Source organism: Coregonus clupeaformis, chromosome 8 (genome assembly GCF_020615455.1).
Source record: "Coregonus clupeaformis isolate EN_2021a chromosome 8, ASM2061545v1, whole genome shotgun sequence".
NCBI lineage: Eukaryota > Metazoa > Chordata > Actinopteri > Salmoniformes > Salmonidae > Coregonus > Coregonus clupeaformis.
This window is the reverse complement of record NC_059199.1, coordinates 61,583,036-61,597,866: the sequence shown is the minus strand read 5'-3', so window position 1 is coordinate 61,597,866 and position 14,831 is coordinate 61,583,036. Positions and strand designations below refer to the sequence as shown.

General features: G+C 44.0%; 1 protein-coding gene across 1 annotated transcript in view; it reads left to right on the top strand.

Moving 5' to 3' along the window:
* The first annotated feature begins 8,585 nt into the window (after positions 1–8,585).
* The window catches only part of LOC121573026 (transmembrane protein 196-like), a 39,665-nt gene continuing 33,419 nt past the window's right edge, over positions 8,586–14,831 (top strand). Inside the window, exons 1-2 of the mRNA XM_041885063.1 lie at positions 8,586–8,784; positions 10,244–10,300. Of these exons, the coding sequence (XP_041740997.1) occupies positions 8,620–8,784; positions 10,244–10,300 (222 nt within the window). The 5' untranslated portion in view covers positions 8,586–8,619. The remainder of the gene's footprint in view (positions 8,785–10,243; positions 10,301–14,831) is intronic.

Below are 14,831 nucleotides of genomic sequence, written 5' to 3'. Positions count from 1 at the left end.
CAGATTTTTCACCTAGTTGGCTCGGGGATTAGAACCAGCAACCTTTCGGTTACTGGCACAACGCTCTTAACCACTAAGCTACCTGCCGGTGCACATTTCGGTTTTTGCCCCAACACTACACAGCTGATTCAAATGATCAAAGCTTGATGATTAGTTGATTATTTGAATCAGCTGTGTAGTGCTAGAGCAAAAATGTCACGTTCGTTTAAGGACGGGTCAGACCAAGGCGCAGCGTGAAATGCATACATGTTTATTTCAACGATAAACACACGAACAAAACAACAAACCAATGAAACGTGACGTCCTCAGGCTAAACACAAAACAAGCCTACACACGGAAACAAGATCCCACAACTAATGAGTGCCAACAGGCTACTTAAGTATGATCCCCAATCAGAGACAATGAGCGACAGCTGTCTCTGATTGGGAATCACACCCGGCCAAACATAGAAATACAAACCTAGAAAGAGAACATAGAAAATACAACATAGAACTCCACACCCTGACTCAACATACTAGAGTCCCATAAGTCAGGGCGTGACAGTACCCCTCAAAGGTGCGGACTCCGACCGCACAAACCTTACATAACAGGGTAGGGTCCGGGTGGATCCGGGCGTGACGACCACATTCTCTCAGCCGGCACGGGCCGTACCGGGCTGGGAACACGCACCACTGGTCTGGTGCGAGGAGCAGGAACGGGCCGGGCCGGACTGGGAACATGCACCACTGGTCTGATGCAATGAGCAGGAACGGGCCGGGCCGGACTGGAGACACGCACCACAGGTCTGATGCGATGAGCAGGCACGGGCCGTACCGGACTGGGAACACGCACCACTGGCTTGGTGCGAGGAACAGGAACAGGCCGGGCCGGACTGGGCACACGCACCACTAGCTTGGTGCGAGACGCAGGCACGAGGTGTGCCGGACTGGGAACTGACGTTAGAGATCTCCGACTGTCTTACACTCTCCGCGCCCAGTCCTCCTCCCGTGAGGACTCCTCCCTGAGCCCCCACGAGTGCAGTGGTCGGGGCTCTTATCCATCGATCCCCGACTACCCTTTTAGCCCCCCCAAAAAAATTTCTTGGGGCTGTCTCTCGGGCTTCCTCCTCGGCCGGCGCCTTCTGCGTTGCCGTTGCTCCTCTCTATACCGGGCCTCCACTGTCTCCTCCCAAGGACGGTGAGCCATCCCAGCCTGAATCTCCTCCCATGTCCAGGATCCCTTTCCTTCCAGGATCTCCTCCCATGTCCAGGATGTCTGCTCCTGGGCACGCTGCTTGGTCCATTTTTGGTGGGATCTTCTGTCACGTTCGTTTAAGGACGGGTCAGACCAAGGCGCAGCGTGAAATGCATACATGTTTATTTCAACGATAAACACACGAACAAAACAACAAACCAACGAAACGTGACGTCCTCAGGCTAAACACAAAACAAGCCTACACACGGAACAAGATCCCACAACTAATGAGTGCCAAAAGGCTACTTAAGTATGATCCCCAATCAGAGACAATGAGCGACAGCTGTCTCTGATTGGGAATCACACCCGGCCAAACATAGAAATACACAACCTAGAAAGAGAACATAGAAAATACAACATAGAACTCCACACCCTGACTCAACATACTAGAATCCCATACGTCAGGGCGTGACAAAAAATCAAAACCTGCACCCCTTGGGGTCCCGAGGACTGAGTTTGAGAAACCCTGGCCTATAGTCTCAGGGTTTGAACCCATAGGGAGTTCATATGTGAGTGGGGGGGGTCAAAAAATATCCTGATTCTCATTGGGGAGTAAGCCGCCCTGTCCTGTGAGACACAAACACACACAGACACACACACACACTTCTTTTAGGGTGATTTTAATAGGAGTTAATACATCCACGAGAGCAGAGCAGAGCTGCGAGAGAAAACAGACGCTAGTTGGACCCCACACACACAGACACACAGACACACAGACACACACACACACAGACACAGACACACACACAGATTGATCTCAGCAGGTCTGATACCGTGATTAATTGGAGAGGACATCATATTTTGGTCTCTCTCCCTCTCTTCTCTCTCTTCCCTTTCTCCCTCTCTCTTTCTCTCTCTCTCTGTCTCTCTCTCTCTGTCTCTCTCTCTCACTCCTTCTCTCTTTCTCTCCCTCTCTCTTTCTCTCTCTCTATTTCTCTCTCTCTCGCTCTCGGTCTCTCTCTCTCACTCCCTCTATCTTTCTCTCTCTTTCTCTCTCTCTTTCTCTCTCTTTCTCTCTCTCTCTCGCTTTCTCTCTCTCTCACTCCCTCTCTCTCTCTCTCTTTCTCTCTTTCTCTCTCTCTCTCTCTCTCTCTCTCTCTCTCTCTCTCTCTCTCTCTCTCTCTCTCTCTCTCTCTCTCTCTCTCTCTCTCTCTCTCTCTCTCTCTCTCTCTCTCTGTCAGGGGAGTTAAAGGGTCAAACCAACAGATATGTAAAGGTGTCATTGTTCTATTGGTCTGATCACAGTGGTCACTGCCTGTTACAGTTTTTCTCAATTGCTAAAACACTAAACCCTATTGTCTGAACTCAAATGCTCAGTTGCCTGAACCCACTGATTGAATCAATCACTCTTTTGGCAAACCATAAGCACTTTTCACTGTTTAGACCACAACTTGCCAACACATTTTCATTGGGATGCACCCGTGCTGCATAATGGGAGCACATGTCAAAAAAGTCAAACACAATAGAGCACAGGTATCACCACTTGAACACAACAACTCAAAATTGATCACACTTGTGGCTAATGATGTGAGGGAACATATACAGTAAGCCGGTTCCCAGAGCACTGGTTTGTGAGGCCCTACAATGGATAGAAATCTGAGAGGAAGAGTTCGTGTGAGAGGAGGTCGAGGTGAGTCAGTGGTCAGCGAATACAAAGAACAGTAATATCTGATGAAATCAGAGCTACTGTGATTGACCATGTTCTTGTCCATGGTATGAGCATGAGGGAGGCTGGACAAAGGGTACAACCAAACATCAGTAGATTCACTGTGTCCACCATAATCCGAAGATTTAGAGAAGAGAACAGGTAATTACCTTTTTCTGACATTATAGTACAGTATGTAAATGTGACAGCAATTACTGTATGACATACTATATACTGTACCACAGTATACTGTAAGTGAATATATGTTTCAGTACATCACTGTACCCAATGTACTGTAGTATTGTAATGGAGGTTGAGTCTAACTGTTTGTAGGCCTAGTATTCCATGTATATTTTTGTAACTCATGTTCTCTTTTGTAGAATTGAAAGACTGCCACATGGGGGTGGGAGGACAGGTATGTTTCTCCCACACCAAGAGACCCCTAATTGTTGATATGGTCCGTAAGAAAAATGCCATTAAACTGAGCGAAATTCAAAGAAGATCATTGAGGACCATTTACATTTTGAGGGTATCAACAGTGTCAGCCTCTCTACTGTTGATCGTGTCCTCAAGCGCAACAGACTGCGCATGAAAACAGCTATACAGAGTGCCCTTTGATCGCAACTCAGACCAGAGTCAAAGAGCAAAGATTCCAGTATGTACAGGTTGGCATATATCCAGAACACATTCAATGTTGATTACTCTAGGTAGTGATTTTGTAGTGGCCTAAATCACTTTTTTCCGTATCGCTTACAAAACTATATCTATTTCTACAGAGGGTTTTCAACTGGATGTCAATGGAAAGACCCCATCAATACATCTACATGGATGAAGCTGGGTTTAATCTCACCAAAAGGGAGAAGGAGAGGCCGTAATGTGATTGGCCATCGGCCATTGTTGGTGTTCCTGGGCATGGTGGTGGCAATGTCCATTATGTGCTGGCCAGCAATCGGGTTGTCCACCATCATGCCAACCTGGGGCCCTACAACACTCACCAGCTCCTCATTTTCCTCAATCACATGCAGATGCTTTGTTAGGGCAGGCAGGATGAGCATCCCATCTATGTTAGTTGTTTGGGGACAATGTGAGTTTTCACAGAGCCCTCCAGGTTGAGAGTGGTACAATATGAACCAGGTTTTATCAATCTTTGCCTTCCACCGTACTCCCCTTTCTAAACCCATTGAGGAATTCTTCTCCTCTGGCAGTGGAAAGTATATGAACGCCAACCTTACACCAGGTAAATCTCCTGCAAGCCCATAGGACTTGCCTGTGGTGAGACATAGGTGTGGAGGCATGCCAAGCCTGGATACGGCATGCGAGGGTTTTTTCCCGTTGCTGGCCAGACAAAATGTGGCCTGTGATGTGGATGAAGTCCTGTGGCCTGACCAAGATACGGAGACATGATGCTGTGGCTGAGTAATGCACTTATTTGTATATTTTGTACTTTATTTTTACATGGGCTTACTGTACACAAGTGGCAAACGCACGAAGATTTCTGTTTGTTTTTACAAGTGCTACATGTAAATGCAATACTTTCTGTTTTGTTTTTTGTACAAGTGCTAAATGGGTTTTTTTTTGTTTTGCAACATGCATTTAGGCCTACAGTGAACAATAAACATTTATTTCTCCAGCTTCATGTCCTGAGCATTGTGTTTTCTATTTTTCTACGTAGTGTTTAGTGACTGTTCAGTAGTGTTTTTTATTTTGATTGACTCGGGGCACGATTGTGACAACATAGTTCAGTTTTGAGCACAGATTGAACTGTTTGAGGTGAAAGTTTGGTTTTGCAAGAAGAGTCTGAGGTTTTGTGAATGTAGCTTGAAAATTGGGTTTTGTGTTCACAGTTAAGAGAAAAAGGAGAGCAGCTTTCAAGAAATGTGTCTTAGCAATCAGAGAAAACTGTAATGTCCTCTCCTGTCCCTTCCTGTCCTATATTCTCCTGTCCTCTGATTTGTCATTTACCTGTAATTGGCCTGGTGATGAGAGAGTTCTGCAGCTCTCATAGTCTATTCTAATATCCAATACCCAGACCAGGCCCAGACCTGAACTTGACCAGACTCAGACCTGAACTTGACCAGACCCAGACCTGAACTTGACCAGACCCACACAATCAATCTGGAGCTGGGAAAACTGCAAAGTGAACAGAGTCTCTGCGCGTCGCTATCTACTGTCGCTTTATAGGCATTGACACCTTGAGGGAGAGAGAGAGAAAGAGAGAGAGAGGAGGGGAGAGGAGGGGAGAGGAAGAGAGAGAAAGAGAGAGAGAGAGAGAGAGAGAGAGAGAGAGAGAGAGAGAGAGAGAGAGAGAGAGAGAGAGAGAGGAGGGAGAGGAAGAGAGCGAAAGAGAGAGAGAGGGGAGGGGAGACGAACAGAGAGAAAGAGAGAGAGAGGACAAGAGGGGAGACAGAAAATGCGAGAGTGGGGGGTCTGGGACAGAGAGAGAGAGAGAGAGAGAGAGAGAGAGAGAGAGAGAGAGAGAGAGAGAGAGAGAGAGAGAGAGAGAGAGAGAGAGAGAGAGAGAGAGAGAGAGAGAGAGAGACTGCATGCAGAATTCTGCAAAAATATCCTCTGTGTACAACGTAAAACTCCAAATAATGCATGCAGAGCAGAATTAGGCCGATACCCGCTAATTATCAAAATCCAGAGAAGAGCCATTAAATTCTAGAACCACCTAAAAGGAAGTGATTCCCAAACCTTCCATAACAAAGCCATCACCTACAGAGAGTTTAACCTGGAGAAGAGCAAGCTGGTCCTGGGGCTCTGTTCACAAACACAGACCCCACAGAGCCCCAGGACAGCAACACAATTAGACCCAACCAAATCATGAGAAAACAAAAAGAGAATTACTTGACACATTGGAAAGAATTAATAACATTTTTTATATTTTGCCCTAAGCACACAGTGGCAGAATACCTGACCACTGTGACTGACCCAAACTTAAGGAAAGCTTTGACTATGTACAGACTCAGTGAGCATAGCCTTGCTATTGAGAGAGGCCGCCGTAGGCAGACCTGGCTCTCAAGAGAAGACAGGCTATGTGCACACTGCCCACAAAATGAGGCGGAAACTGAGCTGCACTTCTTAACCCCCTGCCAAATGTATGACCATATTAGAGACACATATTTCCCTCAGATTAAACAGATCCACAAAGAATTCGAAAACAAACCCAATTTTGATAAACTCCTATATCTATTGGGTGAAATACCAGTGTGCCATCACAGCAGCAATATTTGTGACCTGTTGCCACAAGGAAAGGGCAACCAGTGAAGAACAAACACTATTGTAATTACAACCCATATTTATGTTTATTTATTTTCCCTTTTGTACTTTAACTATTTGCACATAATATGACATTTGAAATGTCTTTATTCTTTTGGAACTTTTGTGAGTGTAATGTTTACTGTTAATATTTCTTGTTTATTTGACTTTTGTTTATTATCTATTTCACTTGCTTTGGCAATGTTAACATATGTTTCCCATACCAATAAAGCCCTTAAATTGAATTGAGAGAGAGAGAGAGAGAGAGAGAGAGAGAGAGAGAGAGAGAGAGAGAGAGAGAGCGAGAGAAATAAATATGTATATTGAGTGCTTTGTCAGACCCCCTCCCCCCTCCAGGCATCCTAATTTTTACTGAATATTAATTTGTAACAGTAAAAAGCTGTTACGTTAATAATCTATGTTTCTTAGATAGCATCAGTCCATTCATTACACTGTAACTACACACAGGAGAGAGAGCAGAGGCGCACGGGAACTGACCTTTATGTAACAGGGTTAAACAGTGGGCCAGAGTCATCAGGAGGCCTATTGAAGAGGTGAAGACAGATCAGCATCAACAAGAATACAACGAGGTAGCATGGCAAACTGAAAAAGGTGGATTGATTTAGAAAGATAAAGAAGAGGTTTGTGCTCCAACAGGAAAACAGCTGCTACCAAAAGGCAAAAATAAGACTTTCATTTTCAAGTCACAAGTACAATATGGTAAATTTTCATCAAACAGATATACTTTTACATTTAGGCTTTTGTCTAGGTTGTGCATATGTTGAATGGGCTCCTGCTTCTCCCAAACAAACTACCTGTTCAGAGCCAGAATTCCCATTTAGGCACAATGACCAGGAACTGCAACATCATTATTTCACTCCTCTACACATCATTACAGGTGTGTGTAGGCTACTGTCTGTGGGGGTTGGCAGTTCAGTTCAGTTCAGTGTGTGTAGGCTACTGTCTCTGGGGGTTGGCAGTTCAGTTCAGTTCAGTGTGTGTAGGCTACTGTCTGTGGGGGTTGGCAGTTCAGTTCAGTTCAGTGTGTGTAGGCTACTGTCTCTGGGGGTTGGCAGTTCAGTTCAGTTCAGTGTGTGTAGGCTACTGTCTGTGGGGGTTGGCAGTTCAGTTCAGTTCAGCGTGTGTGTAGGCTACTGTCTATGGGGGTTGGCAGTTCAGTTCAGTTCAGTTCAGTGTGTTTAGGCTACTGTCTGTGGGGGTAGGCAGTTCAGTTCAGTGTGTGTAGGCTACTGTCTATGGGGGTTGACAGTTCAGTTCAATTCAGTGTGTGTAGGCTACTGTCTCTGGGGGTTGGCAGTTCAGTTCAGTTCAGTGTGTGTAGGCTACTGTCTATGGGGGTTGGCAGTTCAGTTCAGTTCAGTGTGTGTAGGCTACTGTCTATGGGGGTTGGCAGTTCAGTTCAGTTCAGTGTGTGTAGGCTACTGTCTATGGGGGTTGGCAGTTCAGTTCAGTTCAGTGTGTGTAGGCTACTGTCTATGGGGGTTGGCAGTTCAGTTCAGTTCAGTGTGTGTGACTTTAAGAGAAAGATAAGTCCACTGTTATTGTATTTACCAGGGTTGTGCTAATGACACCAGCTCCTGTCTGTGAATCTGCCCGGGAGTCACACGGGGTCCGGAGAGTCTCTAGAGTCTAAACTAAACTGAAAGACAGGAGGAGGAGGTGTCCCACTGTCTGAGGGGAGTCTCTGTGTGTGTGTGTGTGAGAGAGAGAGAGAGAGAGAGAGAGAGAGAGAGAGAGAGAGAGAGAGAGAGAGAGAGAGAGAGAGAGAGAGAGAGAGAGAGAGAGAGAGAGAGAGAGAGAGAGAGAGAGAGAGAGAGAGAGAGAGAGAGAGAGAGAGAGAGAGAGAGAGAGAGAGAGAGAGAGAGAGAGAGAGAGAGAGAGAGAACTGGAGGGCTTTTTGGTCAGGTCGCAGAAGGTCTGCGCAAGCGTTTAAGCACCATGGACAGCAACCGCGAGCCAGTCTCGTTAACGACCGACCAGCGGGAAGTTTAGAGCAGCACGCTCTCCTCTCAGTATTGACCGGGGGAGCTCCGGTTTTCAGCGTCAGAGACTAATCACTTTTGGATTTGGAAATGAGAATCTAGTCTTTGTTCATGCAGGTTAGTCTCATTGATAAAAATAAAAAACTACTTTACATAATTTCCTGATCTCCTGTCCATAACTTTCTTGGAGCACCGGGATATGGACTAACATCATGCCACCCGCCGAGGGCTGACAGGCGGACTCCGGCTCCTCCAGGCTCGGGTTGCTAGTTGGCACAAAAAACAAGGGACTTCTTTTAAAAACGGGATGTCACAGGGAGGTACGTGAACTTATCCATTTCAGTTCATCTTTATTTAATCAGGGTAGTGACTGTTTTCCGGGGAGTAGCCTAAGAAACACTTGTTTTCGTTTCAAAACATTTTGCTGCCGACCAGTGTGCCTTCCTGACTGAAGCCAACCTAGGAGGATGCCCGGTCAGTATGTGCTCCAGCCGGAAGATCCTGTGGAGCCTGCTGCTGCTGTCAGTGTTGGAGGTGGGTCTGGGGGTGGCCAGTATCGTCCTGGGAGCCGTGGGGCTCAGCCGGATCAGGGAGGAACACAAGCCGCAGCAAGGAGACGCTTCTCCCGTCTGGAGCGGCATGTGTGTACGTAGAGCTTTTAGTTTACTATCTGTCTGTGTGTGTGTGTGTGTGTGTGTGTCTGTGTGTGTGTGTGTGCGTGCGTGCGTGTGTGTGTTGGGTGTGAATGTTAATTAAAAATATATATTATTTATTTCCATGTCGGCTCTATGCCTGGAAATGCCCTTGTCTGGAGCAAAGGATGCCAATTTCAAACTCTCAACCAAAACAAATGTCAATAATGGATATTAACTGAAAAAGGATATGATGTCATTTAGTTTCTGGCAATAGCCCTCTGTGACTTTAAATAATATTTTTCTCAAAACTGTGATTCCTAAAAGATGTGTCAGGAGATTTGGTCAACTCCTTCAGAATTGTCTAAATCCTAAATTAATCAGGAATGAGCAGGGTCAGCTATACCATAAGGACCCCTTCTTAATTTACTCATTAGTGCAACATGATCTGTAAAGTTCTCTGCTTTTGATAGATTTAAACAAACAATATTGGAATCACCATGGTCACAACCATAAACTGTCAACTCCATCTGCCTGATATTTATTTAAAAAACTCAAATGTGTTACGTTTTCACTGCTCGACTGAGATACCTTACAGATAATTGTATGTGTGGGGTACAGAGATGAGGTAGTCATTCAAAAATGATGTTAAACACTATTATTGCAAACATGCAACTTATTATGTGACTTGTTAAGCAAATCTTTACTCCTGAACTTATGTAGGCTTGCCATAAGAAATGGTTTGAATACTTATTGACTCAAGACATATCAGCTTTTCATTTTTAATTAATTTACACTTTGACATTATGGGGTATTGTGTGTAGGCCAGTGACACAAAATCTCAATTTAATCAATTTTAAATGTAGGCTTTAACACAACAGAATGTGGAAAAAGTCAAAGGGTGTGAATACATTATGAAGGCACTGTATGTTCTAAATCTAGAAAAACATGCCAAAATGTTTACGAAATTAGCCCTGGAGAATTTAATAGTGCTATAAATCAAAACAAAAAAAGTTTGAAGATTTGTATAACATATTTGAATAATCTAATGTTAGAATTAAATAATCAAGGCCTTTAAAAACTTGTTGGACAATAATTGTACAAATGGAATGCCTTTTATAGTGTCCCGAGTTGACCTAAATCCAGTTAGTTGCATTTAATGAAAAAATATTTTAAAAATCAGGGGGTTATTCCTTTACATGGTGTGATAGCTGATACCTTTGTCTATCAAAATCTGTATTTAAAATGTTAAAATTGCGGAACAAATATTTGTGAAAAAAAAGTTGAGATTGTCCCGTCTTTCAAGAATCCCTCATACAGTGAGCACGAGCTCCCTCTCTACATCTGTCTCCCCCTCGGATTACTTTTGCGCGCGCCTACCAATGAAAGCCGGTTGTGAACCAGTTTGGATTCGGATCTGATTAGGTTATGAACCAGTTCTGATCTGTTTTTTCTTTTTCTCTCTCTCTCAGTTTCTAATCTGTGGGATGTGTGGAGTGCTGTGTGCTAGGAAGAGGACGGGACTCATCGTAAGTACACACACTCACACAAGCACACACACACACACACACATTCTCTCTTACCCTCCTTCCCTCTTCTCTCAGAAGTCTCTCTCTCTCTTTCTTTCTCTCTTCAAATGGGCTTTATTGACATGGGAAACATATGTTTACATTGCCAAAGCAAGTGAAATAATTAATAAACTACATCAACAAAAAAAACTAAAAAATGTCCAGTAAACATTGCACACAAAGGTTTCAAAAGGATAAAGACGTTTCAAATGTTATTATCAGCTATGTACAGTGTTTTTAACATAGTAGAGGAAGACAGTAAACAGATAAATAGTGGTTGTATTTACAATGTTGTTTGTGCTCCACTGGTTGCCCTGTTTTCATGGTGTTTTCTGCTGTGATTGCACACTGCGGTATTTTGCCTAACAGATATGGGAGTTTATCAATATTTGATTTGTTTTCAAATCCTTTGTGGGTCTGTGTAATCTGAGGGAAATATGTGTCTCTAATATGGTCATACATTTGGCAGGAGGATAGGAAGTGCAGCTCAGTTACCACCTAATTCCGTGGGCAGTGTGCACATAGCCTGTCTTCTGTCGAGAGCCAGGTCTGCCTAGTGTGGCCTCTCTCAATAGCAAGGCTATGCACACTGAGTCTGTACGTAGTCAAGGATTTTTTGTATTTTGGGTCAGTCACAGTGGTCAGGTATTCTGTTACTGTGTGCTTTCTGTTGAGGGAAAGATAGCATTTTAGTTTGCTCTGTTTTTTTGGTTGATTCTTTCCAGTGTGTCAAATAGTTATATATATTTTTCTCATAATTTGGTTGGGTCTAATTGTGTTGCTGTCCTGGGGCTCTGTTTGTGTTTGTGAACAGAACCCTAGAACCAGCTGGCTGAGGGGACTCTTCTCTAGGTTAATCTCTGTAGGTGAGGGCTTTGTGGTGAGATGTGTGGGCATGGCTTCCTTTTTCACAGCTATTTTTTCTGGATTTTAATAATTAGTCCTAATTCTGCTCTGCATGCATTGTTTGGGGTTTTGCATTGAACATGAAGGATATTTTAGCAGAATTCTGCATGCAGACTCAATTGGGTGATTGTCCCATTTCGTGAAGTGTTGGTTGGTGAGTGGACCCCAGACCTCACAACAGTAGAAAGCAATGGGTTCTATAACTGATCCTAATTGGGATGTCAAGTTTTATGTTCCTTTTGATGGCATAGAAAGCCCTTCTTGCCTTGTCTCTTAGATCGTTCACAGCCTTGTGGAAGTTACCTGTGGCGTTGATGTTTAGGTCGAAGTAGGTATAATTCTTTGCGTACTCTAAGTTGTCATGTAAAAATCTTCCCAGCGTGAAATAGTTCCCAATCGTTCCGATTGTGTTGTGATTGTGACGTCATGTTGTAAACATTTTCACGCGCGTCTGTGTGGATTTCTGAGCTCGTGCAGATGTTTCTCTCACATCCCCTTGCCCTTGATTTATCTAGCTAACTAGCATAATTAGCTGTAAAATGGTCGAGGTGGCTTGTTCTCAGAGGTGTGCCGTTTTAACTTGTTTGTATATCTAACTAACTAACAAACAAATATATATATGCACTGTCCATCGAAAACGTAGCGCCAAAGTCTTTGCAATCGCAAAAAATCTCTCCTCACATCAACCCTCAGCACTTCGACGCGCGAGTCCGGGTATTTATATGCTAACCTCACGCCTCAACAAGCTTCTGATTGGTCGGAGTCAATACTCCTGGCCACCATTGATTGGCAGATGCGCGTGCTCACAGAACAGTTTTTCGAGGTCGAGGGAGGGTGAGAGGAACATCCACATAAAGAGATGCAATTATTGAACTGGGAACATATTCACGCTGTGAGAAATTTTACAGCATGACGTCACAATCAGAACGATCAGAACTACTGGGAACTATTTCACTCTGGGAAGATTTTGATATGACATAGGGCAATGGTGTCTAGATAGAATTTGTATTTGTTGTCCTGGCAACTGGACTTTTTTTGGAACACCATTATTTTTGTCTTACTGAGATTTACTGTCAGGGCTCAGGTCTGACAGAATCTGTGCAGAAGATCTAGGTGCTGCTGTTTTTATTATTTTTTAAATTTAAATGTAACCTTTATTTAACTAGGCAATTGAGTTAAGAACAAATTCTTATTTACAATGATGGCCTACACCGGCCAAACCCGGACGACACTAGGCCAATTGTGCGCTGCCCTATGGGACTCCCAATCACCCTGTAGGCCCTCCTTGGTTGGGGACAGAAGCACCAGATCATCTGCAAACAGTAGACATTTGATTTCAGTCTAGTAGGGTGAGGCCGGGTGCTGCAGACTGTTCTAGTGCCCTTGCCAATTTGTTGATATACAGTGGGGAGAACAAGTATTTGATACACTGCCGATTTTGCAGGTTTTCCTACTTGCAAAGCATGTAGAGGTCTGTAATGTTTATCATAGGTACACTTCAACTGTGAGAGACGGAATCTAAAACAAAAATCCAGAAAATCACATTGTATGATTTTTAAGTAATTCATTTGCATTTTATTGCATGACATAAGTATTTGATACATCAGAAAAGCAGAACTTAATATTTAGTACAGAAACCTTTGTTTGCAATTACAGAGATCATACGTTTCCTGTAGGTCTTGACCAGGTTTGCACACACTGCAGCAGGGATTTTGGCCCACTCCTCCATACAGACCTTCTCCAGATCCTTCAGGTTTTCGGGGCTGTTGCTGGGCAATACAGACTTTCAGCTCCCTTCTATTGGGTTCAGGTCTAGAGACTGGCTAGGCCACTCCAGGACCTTGAGATGCTTCTTACGGAGCCACTCCTTAGTTGCCCTGGCTGTGTGTTTCGGGTCGTTGTCATGCTGGAAGACTCAGCCATGACCCATCTTCATTGCTCTCACTGAGGGAAGGAGGTTGTTGGCCAAGATCTCGCGATACATGGCCCCATCCATCCTCTCCTCAATACGGTGCAGTCGTCCTGTCCCCTTTGCAGAAAAGCATCCCCAAAGAATGATGTTTCCACCTCCATGCTTCACGGTTGGGATGGTGTTCTTGGGGTTGTACTCATCCTTCTTCTTCCTCCAAACACGGCGAGTGGAGTTTAGACCAAAAAGCTCTATTTTTGTCTCATCAGACCACATGACCTTCTCCCATTCCTCCTCTGGATCATCCAGATGGTCATTGGCAAACTTCAGACGGGCCTGGACATGCGCTGGCTTGAGCAGGGGGACCTTGCATGCGCTGCAGGATTTTAATCCATGAAGGCGTAGTGTGTTACTAATGGTTTTCTTTGAGACTGTGGTCCCAGCTCTCTTCAGGTCATTGACCAGGTCCTGCCGTGTAGTTCTGGGCTGATCCCTCACCTTCCTCATGATCATTGATGCCCCATGAGGTGAGATCTTGCATGGAGCCCCAGACCGAGAGTGATTGACCGTCATCTTGAACTTCTTCCATTTTCTAATAATTGCGCCAACAGTTGTTGCCTTCTCACCAAGCTGCTTGCCTATTGTCCTGTAGCTCATCCCAGCCTTGTGCAGGTCTACAATTTTATCCCTGATGTCCTTAAACAGCTCTCTGGTCTTGGCCATTGTGGAGAGGTTGGAGTCTGTTTGATTGAGTGTGTGGACAGGTGTCTTTTATACAGGTAACAAGTTCAAACAGGTGCAGTTAATACAGGTAATGAGTGGAGAACAGGAGGGCTTCTTAAATAAAAACTAACAGGTCTGTGAGAGCCGGAATTCTTACTGGTTGGTAGGTGATCAAATACTTATGTCATGCAATAAAATGCAAATTAATTACTTAAAAAACATACAATGTGATTTTCTGGATTTTTGTTTTAGATTCCGTCTCTCACAGTTGAAGTGTACCTATGATAAAAATTACAGACCTCTACATGCTTTGTAAGTAGTAAAACCTGCAAAGTCGGCAGTGTATCAAATACTTGTTCTCCCCACTGTATATGTTGAAGAGGGTGGGGCTCAAGCTGCATCCCTGTCTCACCCCACGGCCCTGTGGAAATAAATGTGTGTTTTTTGCCAATTTTAACTGCACACTTGTTGTTTGTGTACATTGATTTTATAATGTCATATGTTTTCCCCCCAACACGGCTTTCCATCAATTTGTAAAGCAGACCCTCATGCCAAATTGAGTCAAAAGCTTTTTTGAATCAACAAAGCATGTTTTGGTTGGTTTGTTTGTCAATTAGGGTGTGCAAGGTGTATATGTGGTCTGTCGTATGAGATTTAGGTAAGAAGCCAATTTGACATTTGCTCAGGACATTGTTTTCACTGAAGAAAAGTGATCATGTTTTTACTCTCGGTTCTTTGTTATATGGCTGAAAAGGTTGGAGAAGTGGTTAATTCATACATCTCCATTTTGGATAGATAGCACTTCGTGTTGTTGTTTGTTTAGTGTGCTCCAATTTTCCCAGAAGTGATTTGATTCTATGGATTCTTCAATCACATTGAGCTGATTTCTGACTCGCTGTTACTTCTTTGTGTATTTCTGTACTGTTTTAGTGTTTCACCATAGTGAAGGCATAG